The sequence below is a fragment of the Rhineura floridana genome, chromosome 2 (genome assembly GCF_030035675.1).
Source record: "Rhineura floridana isolate rRhiFlo1 chromosome 2, rRhiFlo1.hap2, whole genome shotgun sequence".
Taxonomy (NCBI): domain Eukaryota; kingdom Metazoa; phylum Chordata; class Lepidosauria; order Squamata; family Rhineuridae; genus Rhineura; species Rhineura floridana.
In genome coordinates, this window is record NC_084481.1 from 145977785 (window position 1) to 145993779 (window position 15995).

General features: G+C 39.0%; 1 protein-coding gene across 4 annotated transcripts in view; it reads right to left on the bottom strand.

The window, feature by feature from the left end:
- Window positions 1-11119: 11119 nt before the first annotated feature.
- The window catches only part of TRAF6 (TNF receptor associated factor 6), a 36320-nt gene continuing 31444 nt past the window's right edge, over window positions 11120-15995 (bottom strand). For all 4 annotated transcript variants that reach the window (XM_061610808.1, XM_061610806.1, XM_061610807.1 and 1 more), the window contains one exon: window positions 11120-12084. In XM_061610808.1, the coding sequence (XP_061466792.1) occupies window positions 11203-12084 (882 nt within the window). In that variant the 3' untranslated portion in view covers window positions 11120-11202. The remainder of the gene's footprint in view (window positions 12085-15995) is intronic.

Here is a 15995-nt window from a genome sequence, read left to right on the forward strand (position 1 = left end):
ACTGGTGAGACAAGAGGCTAGGGATGTAGGCTGGAATCACACCTGGAATGTGTCTTCAACCATGATTGGGCCTGCCCTGAAGACCTACTGCCCTGACACTCGCTCGCTGTGCATTTGTGGCAGCACCCTTGCTGCACCTTAGGCCATGGACGATGCTGCCTTAAGCCTCTCCCAGAGAGCTCCAAGAGATTTCTTTAAAAGGGGCCTCAACTGCATGGCATTCTTTTTAGTGAAAAATTCCCCCCTCTACTTCCTGAGCAGTATGACTGCCATAGTTTTATTGAAAACAAATGCAGCCTCCAAAAGTTGAATGAGGCTGGTTTTTATATTAATTTTTAATCTGGGCATAGCTCGTAAATCTCTTACACATAATGGTCTGTCATCGCTACCAGCAGGTGCCTTGCAGCAGGGGCTGCATTTGGAATCATCATCTGGGCAGGAGCTGCTGCCTTCCTCATTTTGGTTTTTCTTCTCCCTGTCTGAAGAAAGAAAGAAAAATCAGAACTGGATTGCCCTAATAAATGAGTCACCTTGACCTTACGGAGTGCTTGTGAAAATTGTATGGGGATATTTTGAAGGGGGGAAATCGCATTATTGTATACTGGGCTCTTGCATCCCAATTTTAAATGTATACAAGATACTATTATTCTGTGCTGTTATAACACCCAGGCACCTCAAATATTATTATAGAAGAGTTCATTATCATGCTCATCTCAAGCTAGTATTAAAATACCTTAGCCCTCTCCAAGCCAATCTTCCTCCCCTTTTTGCCCTTTGGGATTGGGAAACTGGAGATTTCAAGTCAGCAAGGCACTTGCAGAATTGGCTTTTGACAGATACCCCTGTGTGCTGGGCCAGGCATCCCTAGGTCTGCTTCAAGGCAGCTCTAAAACTAGACTAATACAAACTTTTTAGCAGACCATTGCATAATGCTCAGAACAGATAATCAAAAGGCTAGAAGCCCATTGTAATTTGGATATAGTAGAAGGAATCAAACTTTTTTTTATGTCATGTAAGACATATAAGTTAGCTGTGATCCTTCCAAATGAGGTCTGGACAAATTCCTGATGACATGAGGCCATTAAATCTAACCTTGCCTGCTAAGTGTCATTGAACAATAATCCAAAGAAGATTTTGGAATTATTCTTTATGCACTAGAATCCTATTCTGTCTTCCCTTTCTCAAGGGAGTAAAGTGGGAGACACATTTGTTCAGTGTTGAAAACAAAGGGGAGGGGGGACATCTACCAATCATACTTTCATTAACTGCATCTTCTGAACATTTCCCTAGTAGAGTGTGAGATTTCCTCTTGAAAAACCTCTTGTAATAAAAGCTTTGCCTACATCAAATATGGGGAGCCTATGGTCCTCCAGATATTGTTGGGGCTGAATTCCCATGAGCATCAGACAACATGGCCAATGATCAGGGATGATGGGGATTGGAATTAACAACGTGGAGGGCCACAGGTTTCCCATTCCTGATCAATACCGGATATACAGACCAAAATAAATAGTTACAGCTTCCCATCTAGTATGGCAAAACTGAACTAAATGTTTTAGTATGTCCTTTTGCAGGATGGGGAGATGTCAAATAATGTAGAAGCTATTGGCATAACTGCTGTATGTAAAGCAGAGCTGGTGAAACTTTCTTCTCTTATGCCACTGACACGGAAAAAATCTATGGGGGGAGCACACATGCAAAAATCACCTCTTCTGATCTGCACCTTCAAAACTCAAAGGGAACAGATGGAATCTGGTAAGGAGATCCAGCTCCTAGGACAGATCCAGCCTTGAGGCTGTAGGTTTCTAACCCTGCTGTAAGGGCACTACCCCCCCCAAAATACCTGAGAATCTGAGGACTTTAATGTGCAAACCTTTGACTAGTAGTGAAGTTTAGAACCTGCTTTGGAATATTCTTCAATTTCAAATTGAGGTACATGCGTGGAGGACATTGCTCAGGCTTAGAAGCCACTCAATTGAAGGGGATTGGTGCCATTGCCATGTGCTTGGCTGATATGTGTCAGGAACAAAATCCAGGTTGAATCATGATGCTGCTTTGCCCACAGCTTCTGTAAGATTTCTGTCCTGGTGCTAGGTTTTAACCACTTCTCTCTTTTTTTTAATTGTACAAATAAACCATTATCTGCTCCATTAACAAGGTGGAGAGGTGGTGTTACTGAAAGGGTTTCCTGCAGTGTTCACAAAGTGTATTTAAAGAGTCCTTCCTTGTGGCTGCAATACTTAGATATATCCTCAATAGATGGATTTCCATTTACCATCTATCATTAGGTTAAAACGGAAATTTAATGTGAAAGGAAAACATTAAAATTCCAACTACTTGCCACGTCTTTGCCAAGTGCTGCAGGAGGGAATTTCATGGCTTACAGGAAGAGCACTGTTTAGTTAAACAGTATTGCAGTTAACTTACTGAAGTTTTTTTTTTTTTTAAAAAACCCTTTCTTTCAAGCTACAAAATCAGCATCACTGTGAAGCAGAGCCCTCTACTTTGCATGCCCAGCTGCTCTGGGTTTAATGGAGAAACACTGACCCCTGGCGTTAGCTTCACTTTCAGTAACACATACAGATGCTGGAACCAAGGTATCCAATAAATAACCCAAGATTGTTGGAAATCCATGCTATCGCTTCACCTCCCCACTTCCTGCATGTTGAAGAATTCCGTTTAAAAGACGTGTCCAATAATATGCTTACTATTACCCAACTATATTTATGCCTTCTCTTAAAATAGGAAATCACACTTTCAGAGGGACCAAGAGTGAAATTCATGTTCAAGCACAGACAAAAACATATTTGACTGTCACAATAACCAGCGATGTGTTCTTCCCCACTTGCTTACTTTGGAATATTTAACAGAAGGTCTGAAATGTCTTCCCTGTTATTTTCCTTAAAGTTTTAACTGTTAGACCGATTTACACATTTATTTTTGTAGAGTTGAATGTGTGGAAGCCAAAGGGTGAAATCTCTCTCTCTCACACAGACACACAGTGCCTCTATGCAGTATGTATGCAGGTTCAATTTGTGGAGATGAGTGTGTATGTGGGTGAGGACAGTGGTTGCAATCCTCGTCTCTCTCCCTCCATGCATTCTGTAACATTGCAGTCCTTTCATCGTGCTAATGTCAGCAATAATTGATATCACCAACATCACAGCACCCAAACCATTTAATCTTCTTTACAGCAAAGCTGTAAATAACCACCTGCAGCAAGTAAGAATGAATACCAGAGTGTGGGGAACAGCAAGAGAGGGATATTGCTCTCATATCCTTTTTGGGATTCCAATAGGCATCTGGTTGGTCACTGATTGCTGGACTAGCTAGGCCTTTCATCTGATCAAACAGGGCTGTTCTCCAAGGAACTAGTTGGATCTCTACCCCATTCCCCCTTTTAAACCACAAGCGTGCCATATCTAACACAGCTGTATGGAAGCATATGGGCTACTAAATTTGTGCTGCTGCTCATGGAGGCCTGCAAAAAGCTCAAGTCATCCCCCACTTCCTGAGATTTGTAAGCATGTGTGCATTCCTCAAAGGGATATCTAAGAAAATAGAATAGCATTACTGTGCCAAACTCCACTATAGGTATAGAAAGGCATCTGAACTAATGTTTGTAGATTTACTTGCAAGGCTGACCTATTCATTGTCCCAACTCTTAATGTAATACTCAAAGATACCTGCTGTATCTTTGCTACTTATTCTACTTCTTATAATACAAAGAGTTTTCATGGACTAAGGAATAAACTCATTGAACTCCTAAAGATAAAAGATTCACATGCACTTGGAAAAAAGCCCTTGAGATTCCTGTTTTCTTCAAGATGAGATACTTCACAATTTGGACAGCAATATAAATTATTAGTGGCCATGTGGTCTGGGATAAACCATCTAAGCCTAGATATTAACTTCACATAATTCTCTCCACAATCCTTATATTTCAGATAAGTGACCTTGTAAAGACTGAAGGAACAGGTGTTTTAAGTCTGCATTTCTTTGCACATTTACATGGGTGTAAAGTCTATTGACCACAGAAGGAAATCTCACTTAAGTAAACATGCCTAGGATTGCACTGCGAGGCTGACATGAAATTTGAACCAGAGATTTTCAGTTTCACAGTTCAGTCTTAGCCACTACATTAATTCAAAAGTGACTCTATAACATTTTGTTTTTAAGTGACAAAGAATGAAGTGTTAATTTGCACACACAGTTTTCCTTACTGGAAGCAATTAAGAAATGCCCCAGTTTTTCTAGGATTTCATTGTGTTCAAAATAGGATGCAAAAGTCAGTCATGATTTTTTTAAAAAAACACGTGCCATAGAACTATGCAGAGAAGTTGATATGACAATGTTAATGTCATAACAAACTGTTTTTTCTTCCATTGGTGAGTGCCGAACTTTTAACAGATACACTGAAAAGATTTTGTTTTAGCTCGTTAACATGATGAATCAGTAAAAAGAAATACTAAAGGAAAGCTACACCACAACAGCATTCCACAACTTGGTGCCCTCCAGATGTTCTGGACAGTAACTCCCACCACCTCTCGAAACCATTGGCCAGGCTGGGGCTGATGGGAGTTATAGTCCACATCATCTTGAGGGCATCAGACTGGAGTAGTCTACACTAGAATAAAGCTAGCGGCCCCTTTGACCATCTCTGAAAGAAACCATTCCTGCCTATGAGCTTGAGGTCTCTTGAGGTGTAGCAAGGGTCTGAGCAAGCTCAGCAGTACTAATGGGTTTTTTTATTCCAGCCTTTGTGCTGCTATATTATTGCAAACAGTATCCTAATACAATAATAAAAAAGAAGTTAACAGTATAATGGGTTTATTAGCTTATTAATATATACAGGCTTCTGCATTAGTTACAAAATATATTCAATATTATTCTGGGAAACTAGTTGAATTGACACCATTTGGTAATATTTTAGTATGTCCTTATCGCCAGTGACTCAGATCTGTTGTGTTGTATCATAGCATTAGTACATTTAAGACAGACTATATCTTAATGAAAAAGGCACTTTTTTGAGCTCCCTGTCTAATTTCTTTTTTTTAACATTAATTTTTATTCAAATTTTCAAAAACAAAACAAAACAAAAAGAAAAAGAACAAATAACTAATACAATAAAAACTATTGACTTCCGATTTATCATAGATCAGCTATGTCTATAATATATAACAAACCTGTCTCTTAATAGATTATAAAATCACCTTCCTCCAGTGGTTATCTTAATTGGTATCAAATCACATTAACATCATATCATTTTATTCTTTCAACAAAAAGTCAAAGAGAAGCTTCTAATCCTTGAGATATATATCCATAAATTTTTCTCCAAATAGGCATGTCAATTAATCCATCTCTTCAAGTCTACTAAATCCAGTAATTTCAATAGCTCTTCTTCCATTATCTGTGTTGATTCAATCTTCCATCTTTGCGCACCCAATAATCTTGCTGTCGTAGTCATATAATAAGAGTCTGATAGGAATTTCCTTCATCATAAATATTTCCTTGCCATCAATTCCGAACGTATCACTGAGATATTGTTGCAAAGCCGCATCTCTGTTCCTCTTTTTTACAGAATGCACTAGCACATCTCTTGCAAGTTTTTCCATTGTCACAAATCTGGAATTAATTCTGTAAACTTTCTCCATTTCAAGTTCCATCAAATCCTTCCAGTCCAGGAATTTTTTCGAACCGATGATATCTTTATCTCCAATCTCTTCACCAATTCCTTCAGGGACAGCGCTGAGTTCCAAACAGTAATATTTGTCTCCAGGATCCATCACAGCCATGAAATCCAAATCTTTTTCCAAGTCCATATTTAATAAATCTATTCCAATCTCCAGGGCTTGAACCTTCCCTTTAATTTTTCTTTCACCTCCTTTTATTTGCCCAGTTATATCTTTGGTCCCATCTACCTCCATTCTCGTAGAATCCTCTATTTCTGTCAGCTCCTGTCTCATTCTGCCAAATTCAATTTTCATCTCTTGTCTGCTCTGTCTCATCTCTTGTTTGATTAGCTTAATCTCATTCATTATTTTCTGAAACATATCTAGAGAGGAAATCCCTTCCTGTACATCCAGGGTCTCAGCCACCTTCTTGATGGTCATTCTTAAAACCCAAAGAACAAAACACCTTCAATTTCCAATTATAGCCACTATTCCCAAGCAAAGAACAGTTTATTTCTTTTTCCAGTCACAAAGGAGTTAATCTTCCAAACCTGATGACATCAGTCCTCTAGACAGCACAAACTGCCTTATCTCTTATGTGTCCAAAAGTGCAAAACAAATTTAGTTCACAGCATCCAAATAATTAGTGGCATAAAGAATAAGCAGATTCGTTAAAAAGTAGACCAGAAAAAATAGTCCCGGACATATAAAATTCAAATATCAAATAAATCAAATTTTCTCTCTTCAAATCAGATGCCCCTCATCCGTTTATATCTTTATAATGCCCAATTCCATGCCAGCTTTTTGCAATAAAAACAAAGATAGGTTTTTTCGATTTTCTTCCTCCTAGTTCCGAGTGTAGAAGAGAAAGGTATAACTCACCCAGGAATTCTTGTTGCTAATTCCTTGACAAATCTCTTTTGCTATAACGATTTAAGCTAGATAATAATAGACAGAAGACTGCTTGCCTGTTAGAACGTTTTTCTTTGAAGAAAAAAAAATGTCTCGCTTAATCAGTTTGAGCTTGTTGTAATCCCTAGCTCCGTCCGACACTTGCTGGCTAGACCTTCATTCATAGACGATCCTGATGAATTCCAGCCCCCAACAAACACCACGGAACTTCTGTGGATAATCTCTACGTTTCTCCCTTGCCTGGGAGAAAATTTTCCCAGTCAAAAAAACCCTTCTGACTGGTTTTAAAAACTGAAAAAGCTTCCTCTGAGACGAGAGCTCGTCCTAGAGGCAAGCACAAGCGGAGCGATCCTCCTGGGAAGTCCCTGTCTGTATAATTTCATGGAATATATGCCTGCACTCAAATGGCAGCTCCAATGTTCTATCATGTAATACAAAACCCAAACCCTCAGCTAAATAGAAAGCCTTGTTTCAAAAAAATCAGGAAGCAGCCATCACAAGGGTACATACTACAGTGATTAAATTTAGACGTGTTTCAGCGCTTAAAGGGAACACATATTTTTCAAATATATATTATGATGCCGGACAAATGTTGTTTACCAAAATTGTGAAACTGTTACAATACTGCATAAGCACTAAGGCCATGATCCAGCCCTGCAGCTCTAAGCAGGGCTCTCCCTTTGCCTTCTAGGGTAAAGGAAAGCATCCATTGCACTCACAGTGGAAACCTTGTTTGCACATGCAAGGGTTTTGGTTACAGTCAGGTATACTCCAACTTCCATTCATACTGTCACTCCTTGTAAGGCAAAAAAAGTACATATGGGTGTGTGTGTGTGTGTATATATATATATATATATATAAGATAAACACGAAATAAAAGACAGAGCTCTCAAGGTATTTCTTTGAGTGAAAGGCACTATATCATATGAGTGTCTAGTGGCAATGAGTTCCAAAGATAAGGTAACATCAAAGGAAACAGATGAAAGATGAGATAAAATAGATGCAATACTTGGTTTTACTAAAACAATGGTGTTAAGGAGCACATGACTCTAGGATATGAAGGTAGATTAGGAAAGAAAGATAGGCAGGAGCAAACGAACACAAACATTTAAAATAAATACTAAGATTTTTTTTAACAGAAAAGAAGCCAATGCAGCGAAACTGTTTTAAAACATTTCTGAAGAAGTGGAGTGTATTGCATTTTTTAAAAGTAAACAAAACAAAACCCTATACACACTTAGTTGGGAGTAAATCCCATTGAACTCAATGAGACGTACTTCTGACTAAACATGCATAGGTTTTAGGATTTGAAGCACTGAAGTTTTTGTTTCCTGCAACCAACAACTAGTTGCAAAATAACCAATTCATTAGAGGACTATTAAGTCCAAGAATCTGAAATGCAAATGAATCTACAAAAGGACCCATCTGTGTTCTTGCTACAAATTAACTAAATGAGATATTTTGCCTTAAAATTTAATTTCTGTAAAAAAGGATTTATTATTCAAAACCAACGTGTCTGGCAAAACGGATAGTTCATAAGAAGGAATTTGGATGCTTTTTCTATCAATGAAAAGCAATGAATTGAGTAACAGATAACAGGTATCAGCAATAACCTTACAGGAAATATTGATATATAAAACTGTCTTATGACTCCAGCATTTCCTTCTTAGTGTGCAGAAAATAAAATGCAATGCTATTCATGTCACTTAGAAGAAAGACCCACTGAGCTGAATGGGGCTTCCTCCTATATTTCCAGGGTTCAGGTTTATAGCTATAGGGATCATAGAATCATAGATTAGTAGGGTTGGAAGGGGCCTATAAGGCTATCGAGTCCAACCCCCTGCTCAATGCAGGAATCCAAGTTAAAGCAGACCCAACATATGGCTGTCCAGCTGCCTCGTGAATGATTTGTGCTGGAGAGCCCACCGCCTCCTGATGTAATTAGCTCCATTGTTGTACCGCTCTAACAGTTAGGAAGTTTTTTTCTGATGTTCAGCCAGATATTTATTTACAAAAAATGCCACCACCAAGACTAACTTGCATTGTAAGCAGGGAAGTTACTGATACAACTTTAAAAATAAAAATCTACAGCATTTTTCACAAAAGAAAGAGGCAGGACACAGCAATTTCAAGTTTATAAAATTGGCACAAATATTTGTACTTTGAACAGTCAGATGGTTCTTTGAACTTTCTGTACAGGCAAAAAAAGTATCTGAAAATGGCTTCGTTAGTCTTTGTTTCCAAAGTAGCATCTCTTCTACAATAAATAAAGCAGAAAAAGAGATTGGATAACTATTTATTTTACACACTGAACAGTGCTTACTCTGTTATTGTGCTTTAAAATGCTTACTTTCATGGCCAAATGTTTGGGATGTCTTGACTTAGAACAGGCTTTGCTTGTATCTGTCCACTCTATCCAAACTTTTTCAATCCCAAAGGAATCGTATTGTTGACATGTATTTTACCCCCCCCCTCTCTCTCTCTCACACACACTCTCTCTCTCTCTCTCTCTCTCTCTCTCTCTGTCCCAACAAATGTACTGCAGTGATTCCCTATGGACACTTAATATATCCTCTTTGCTCCATTTGCTTTTTAACATTTTACTCATTCAGGAATGCAAGCCTTATTGAACTGAGTGCCAATGAAAAAATCAAGCTGTCATATTATAATACAGCTGTATACTCTTTGTAGCGCTGGTGAGGGCACTGGACCTTTAGGTGAACAATACTGAGGATACCTTTACTTTTTTCTTTCCTGTGTGACAGCCATACTGTTATACCTTAATTATCTATGCCCATGAGGGTACACTTCTAGAGATCTGGGTTAATGTCACATAGCTGTGGTTGAAAGTACAATAGCTTCCTACAACCTATTATGTCAGCACCAATGAATTTTGATGAGAGGTTTCTTCACAGAAGACTGCAACTTTCACAGGATATGCAGGCCAGATAGTCCATAGACAAGGAGATTGTGCACCAAGACAGCACCTTTCTGTTGATCACTGTGCACAGTTCAGAACTATGGACTCTTCGTTTTTAGGCTCAGATACAACCCTCTTGAGCCTAATTAGGGAAGAACATAAGAAGAACCGTATGTTCTTCTGTGAAGAGCCCAGCGCCCGCTTCTCCTAGTGGCCAACCAGATGCCTATGGGAAGCACCTAAACAGAACCTGAGTGCAATAGCACTCTCCCCTCCTGCCGTTTCCAGCAACTGGTATTCAGAAGCATACTGTCTCCAACAGTGGAGGTAGAACATAGCTATCAGGGTTAGTAGGCACGACAGTTAGTATATAGGTCAATTTGTAGCTGAGAAGAATCATCCACTGTGAACTGTAAGATCCAAACACATATTTTGCATATGCCAGCAAAGCAGAGTCAAGATGCTGCAGATTACAGGAACAAGGCTGGAGTCAATTAAGAGGGGGAATTCAGTATTCAGGGAAGAAAGAATTCTATTTAGCTCTAGCATATAATGATGTTTTCAGGTACAAAATGAGACACATTTAGCACTTGTAGAATTTTCGGTCTTCGCTAAAATCCATCACTACAAGTGCAAAAATGCACTCGGACCAGAGATATGATAAAAACAAGAGTTGAAGTGGAAGGGCAAGTGGGTGAATACAAAGATACCTGGAGACCTCATCAGTAAGTGAGTTAACTAGACTGGGTAATTAAGCTAATCTAGGACAGTACTGCAACAAGCTTTTAGATACAGTAGGGCCCCACTCATACGGTGGGTTACGTTCCGGACCCCCGCCGAAAGGCAAAAACCATTGAAAAGCGGAACTCATTAAATAGAATGGTGTGCGACGCCCGAAAACCGCTGTAAAAGTGAAACAAGCACTGTATGAGTGGGGCTTTAATCTAATTGCGTCTAATTGAGACCGCCGCATTAGCGAAGCACCATAAAGTGGGGCCCTACTGTACATCAAAAGCTACACATTCCACCATAGCAGCAGCTGTTGAGAATGGATTCTCAATATGAAATTCCCTAAGAGATGTGAAAAGTGAAGTATACCAACTTAAAGCTCAAGCTCATTCAGATTTGCAAAATGGTACATAGTAAACTGAGCACTGACTTTCCTGCCCATGTTTATTTACAGCACTGATGAAGGTAAAGAAAACACATTTGTGCTTTCTTTCTGCTATGACACTCTCCAGGCTTATTTACTAGGTTTGTCTTGGCTCAAAATTTAGTTTTATCTTAAAGTCCCCAGAAAGCTACCAGGTTAAGTCCTCGAATAATTCAGCTCCTCCAAGATGTATACATCAAGGACGTGGCTTTAAATACCACAGGTCTTGCTACCATCAAACAACAGTAGGATTTGACCTATCCTCCACTATCTTGGAAATGGTACTGTTTTAATGCATGCTTTTTAACAAATATCATCTTCTGATTGTATATCAGTCAATTAGCTTACTTATTAAGACCAACAGGATGCACATTCTACCAATTACAAAAGAAATTAAAGAAGAAACACTTTCCATGCCCTGAAAAGCATCTCAGAATGGCAGTTTTGGTTCTGCTTTAAATATTTGCAATTATGGTGAATTCCTTTATTCATATGCAGTTCTCACAATTAAAAACAGCAAGAGCTCAAGGTTGAAGCATGGTGAACTATGCTATCCCATCAGTGCTCCGAGGCTGAAAACCCTCTCTTCGAAGACTGGTTAAGTCTAAGCGTGTTATAACCTCACAGCGTACCAAGAGAGTATCCTCTTTTATATATGTTCTTTGTTTTAGTGTGTGCAACTGCATAAAAGTCACATATCCAAAGCCTTTCGGGCTCCGGGGGACTGTTGGACGCTGGAAGGCTAGCAGCTCAGGCTTGGTATCCATTACTTCTTCGTGGTTGTGCCTTGAAGATCCTTCAGACTGATCTAGAATAGAAAGTCGTATGGTGCCTTGGAATGGCCAAGGCAGGTGACTGTCATAGTCCCCTCGCATAGTGTGAACAAAAAGGGAAATATAGTTAGCACAGCGCTGAGCGTTTGGCAACTGGATATGCAGGCGCAAACAAAGTTTGTAGCCAGGTTTTCCTGTGTAGAAACCTGGGCTGTGGATTACAACAGGCCTTTCTTCTTCTTGGGCTTTCAGATAAATACTGAAATTCTCAATCTTCCACAGGAAAATCCCATTACACTGCTGTGCTTCCATTTCAACAATTTTTTCCTCCAGATTTCGGATGGTGCATTTGAGATCCCCCATCTGGGAGTTTTGTGTCTCCATTTTTGCAGCTAGTTCTCGGATCTGGTGATCTTGTCTCACCAAGCGACCTTCCAGTTGCTGAATGGTCTCCTTGAAGTTTTGGACTTCTGGGCTACATTCACAGGAGGCTGTCAAGGCTTGGTTGAAGAGTGATGGGTCAAAGGGTGCAGCTCCATGGAAATTCATGGAAGTTGGGGTAGTAGTAAAGACACTCAGGAGAGACTGAGCCATCATTCTCATATGAACTTGGGTGAACTCTTGCATATGGCGTGCCAACTCATTTCTCTGCATCTGTAATTAAATAAAGACACACAGTCCCATAAGCATTTTCTTTGACTAAAATCAAGCACTAAGCCTTAACGGAGAAGGGAAAAAATACTCTGTTGAAAAGCAGAATTGACTTCATCTTCCAGTGATTATCTGAAACAAGAATTGAAAAACTGAACAGAATGAAAGTGTGACTGCTACACAGTTCAGATGCCTTTACTGGAAAGCAGATTAAGGCCTTGGAAAATTTCTCCACTACAGCCTTTTTTTTTTAGTTATTCAGAAAGTATAATATCAATATCACACTTCACAAACCAGTACTGTACTCTTTGGTCTGTGTCATTTCAAACAATTAGAATGTAGTGTAAAATACTCTTTTGTAAATCTGGAATTCACCAGAACCTAAGCTTCTAGTACTCATGCTTGTAGCAATATATGGGAAAACATCAGATAAGAAAAGTTTATCTGAAGGAACAACTGTCCCTTTTTCTAGTCTCTAGGCGTTTTCTTTCTTCTAGATTCTTCCACCCTTATCCTAAGCAAGCTGTCCCTTGCAAAACAGTCTCACATGAATTTATGGAGAATATGCCTCAAAGGGTAGTTTAAGAAGAGAACAAACTGAGAATCATTTGACCAGCAACAATATATGTGCTGCCTTGCAAAAGTAATCAGACCCCTGACCAATGCTCTCATATTACTGAATTACAAATGGTACATTGTAATTTCATTCTGTATGATATTTTATTTTGAAACACTGAAACTCAAAATCAATTATTGTAAGGTGACATTGGTTTTATGTTGGGAAGTGTAACAAACATAAAAAACTGAAACATGTTGCTTGCATAAGTATTCAACCCCTGTGCTGTGGAAACTCCCAGTTTACACAGATGTAAGAAATTGCCTTATTGAGGACACAATTACCTTACCAGTGGCCTCCACCCGTAAACCATTAAAGTTGCTATCACATTGTCAGGATAAAAATCCCACTGTTGAAGGAGCATTGGTCAGGCTGTGGATCTGAAGGAAAATGAAGACCAAAGAGCATTCTACAGAAGTGAGAGATAATATAATACAAATGCATAGATTAGGAAAAGGGTACAAAAGAATATCCAAGTGTTTGGATATCCCAGTGAGCACAGTTGGATCAATAATCAGGAAGCGGAAGCTGCATCACACCACCCAGGAACTGCCATGAAAAGGCCGTCCCTCAAAACTCATCACGTGAACAAGGAGGAGACTTGTGAGAAAAGCCACAGAGAGGCCAACTATCACTTTGAAGGAGCTACAGAGTTCAGTGGCTGGGAGTGGAGTAATGGTGCACCAGTCAACCATATCAAGAGCTCTGCATAACACTGGCCTATATGGGAGGTTGGCATGAAAGAAGCTGTTACTCAAAAAGTACCATCTGAAAGCATGTCTAGAGTTTGCCAGAAAGCATGAGAGTGCCCCTGCTGTGATGTGGGAAAAGGTTTTGTGGTCAGATGAGACCAAGATACAGCTTTTTGGCTAAAATTCAAAGCTCTATGCATGGAACAAATCTAACCCTGAATGGTAGAAAATATAGTCTATGGCTGATAGCCAACAGAATGCCCAATAATGCCCAATTTCTAATGCACATGCACTTTACTACACAGAGCATGATGTGAATTGTTGGTTCTGTAGACAAGATATACACACACTATATATGCATACATTGCTGTGTATTTTATCTTCACATTTTATATTTCTGTATTAGTACACCTCTGCATTTTATTGCCATGTTGCCATTGGGAGTGTTATGTATATCTTGTCTAGAGAACCAACAATTCACATCACGCTCTGTGTAGTAAAGTGCATGTGCAATAGAAATTGGGCATTATTGGGCATTCTGTTGGCTATCAGCCATAGACTGTATTTTCTACCATTCATTTCTACATATATTTTTCAGAATCATGTAATGTGTGGTTTTTTATATTTGGTTTTTGGTTGATGATTATTTTCTCCATGTTAGGTTTTTGCAAACCTAACACTGTCCATGCATCAAGACACACCATTCCTGCAGTGAAGTATGGTGGTGGCAGCATCATGCTGTGGGGACTGGGCATCTTGTTAAAATTGAAGGAAGAATGGATGGAGCAAAATACAGGGAAATTACTGCAAGGGAACCTGCTTCAGTCCACTAAAAAACTGATGCTTGGGAGGAAATTCACTTTTCAGCAAGACAACGATCCCAAGCACGAGGCCAAAGCAACATTGGAGTGGCTCAAGGACAAAAAGGTGAATGTCCTACAGTGGCCCAGTTAAAGTCCTAATTTCAGTCCCATTGAAAATCTGTGGCACTCTTTGAAAATTGCAGTCCACAAGCAACGCCCAACCAACCTGAATGACCTGGAGCAAGTCTGCCAAGAAGAATGGGCCAAAATCCCTCCAACGCTGTGTGCAAAGCTGGTACATACCAACCCCAAAAGACTTAAAGCTGTTATTGCAGCGAATGATGGCTCTACCAAATATTAATGTGTGGGGGTTGAATACTTATGCAAACAACGTGTTTCAGTTTTTTATGTTTCTTACAAACATTTCCCAACATAAAACCAATGTCACCTTACAGTAATTGATTTTGAGTTGCAGTGTTTCAAAGTAAAATATCATACAGAATGAAATTACAATTACCATTTGTAATTCAGTAATATGAGAGCATTGGTCAGGGGTCTGATTACTTTTGCAAGGCACTGTACATAATTATTAATTTGCACAACTATAAAAGTTTAATAGATCCATTTTATTTCTAATATTTATTTTATTATTTATTTAACAAAATTTATATACCACTTGATTGTAACAAAACCTCTAACCTGTTTACAAGAAATATTGAAATTATCAATAAAAACAGTTAAAAATAGGTAATTTTTCACAAGACAATTAAAATCAGTAGTAAACGAAAAAGAGATTACAATACATCAACATGTATGTGTCTGGATAGGCTTGCCTAAATAGACATGTTTTAAGCTGGTGTCGAAAAGGATACAGCACCTGCCTGATGTCAAAAAGCAGGGAGTATCAAAGTATAGGTACTGCCACACTAAAAGAATGATTTCTTACGAGTGAGGAACAAGTATTATGTGGCACCTGTAATAGTGCCAGTTCTGCAGATTGAAGCAGTTGAGCTGGCACATATAGGGTAAGGTGATACCACAAGTAAATATAGGACTATATTGCTTGCTGAAGTACATCAACACAGAACATAACCATCGTTTATACATTTCAGTAATATAGGTAAATACATTCCTAATCATCCCAATAATTTTATGCTGCTAGTTTTCAAACCTTACAACAGTCATGATTCATTAAGGATTTACACAAGTTATTTGGGATATAGAATACATATTTTCAGGTCCAACTGCAATATTACTCTGGCCTGAGTGACAGGTAGACATCCACAGAGCCAGAATTTAATGTGCACAGAATCAGAGGTCCACTCCTCAAGTTCTGCAGCGATTGTCGATATGTATGTGGATCTGGTCAGAAATGGCTCCTTAAGCTCTCAGTGCAGGTCAAGAACACCTCCTAAAACATTTCACAAAATCTGAAAATATTTTTGAGGTGGAATAGGAAAGGGCTTGCTTATAATAATGTGGTCTAGAAGTCTGTGAGATTATAATGATTACAATCGAACTTCCTCAATAAAAAAGGCTGAACTCCTATGATTTAGAATAGTGTTGTTGTTTGTTGTTGTTAGGTGCCTTCAAGTCGATTACGACTTATGGCAGCCCTATGAATCAGTGACCTCCAAGAGCATCTGTCATGAACCACCCTGTTCAGATCTTGTAAGTTCAGGTCTGTGGCTTCCTTTATGGAATCAATCCATCTCGTTTGGCCTTCCTCTTTTTCTACTCCCTTCTGTTTTTCCCAGCACTGTTGTCTTTTCTAGTGAATCATGTCTTCTCATTATGTGTCCA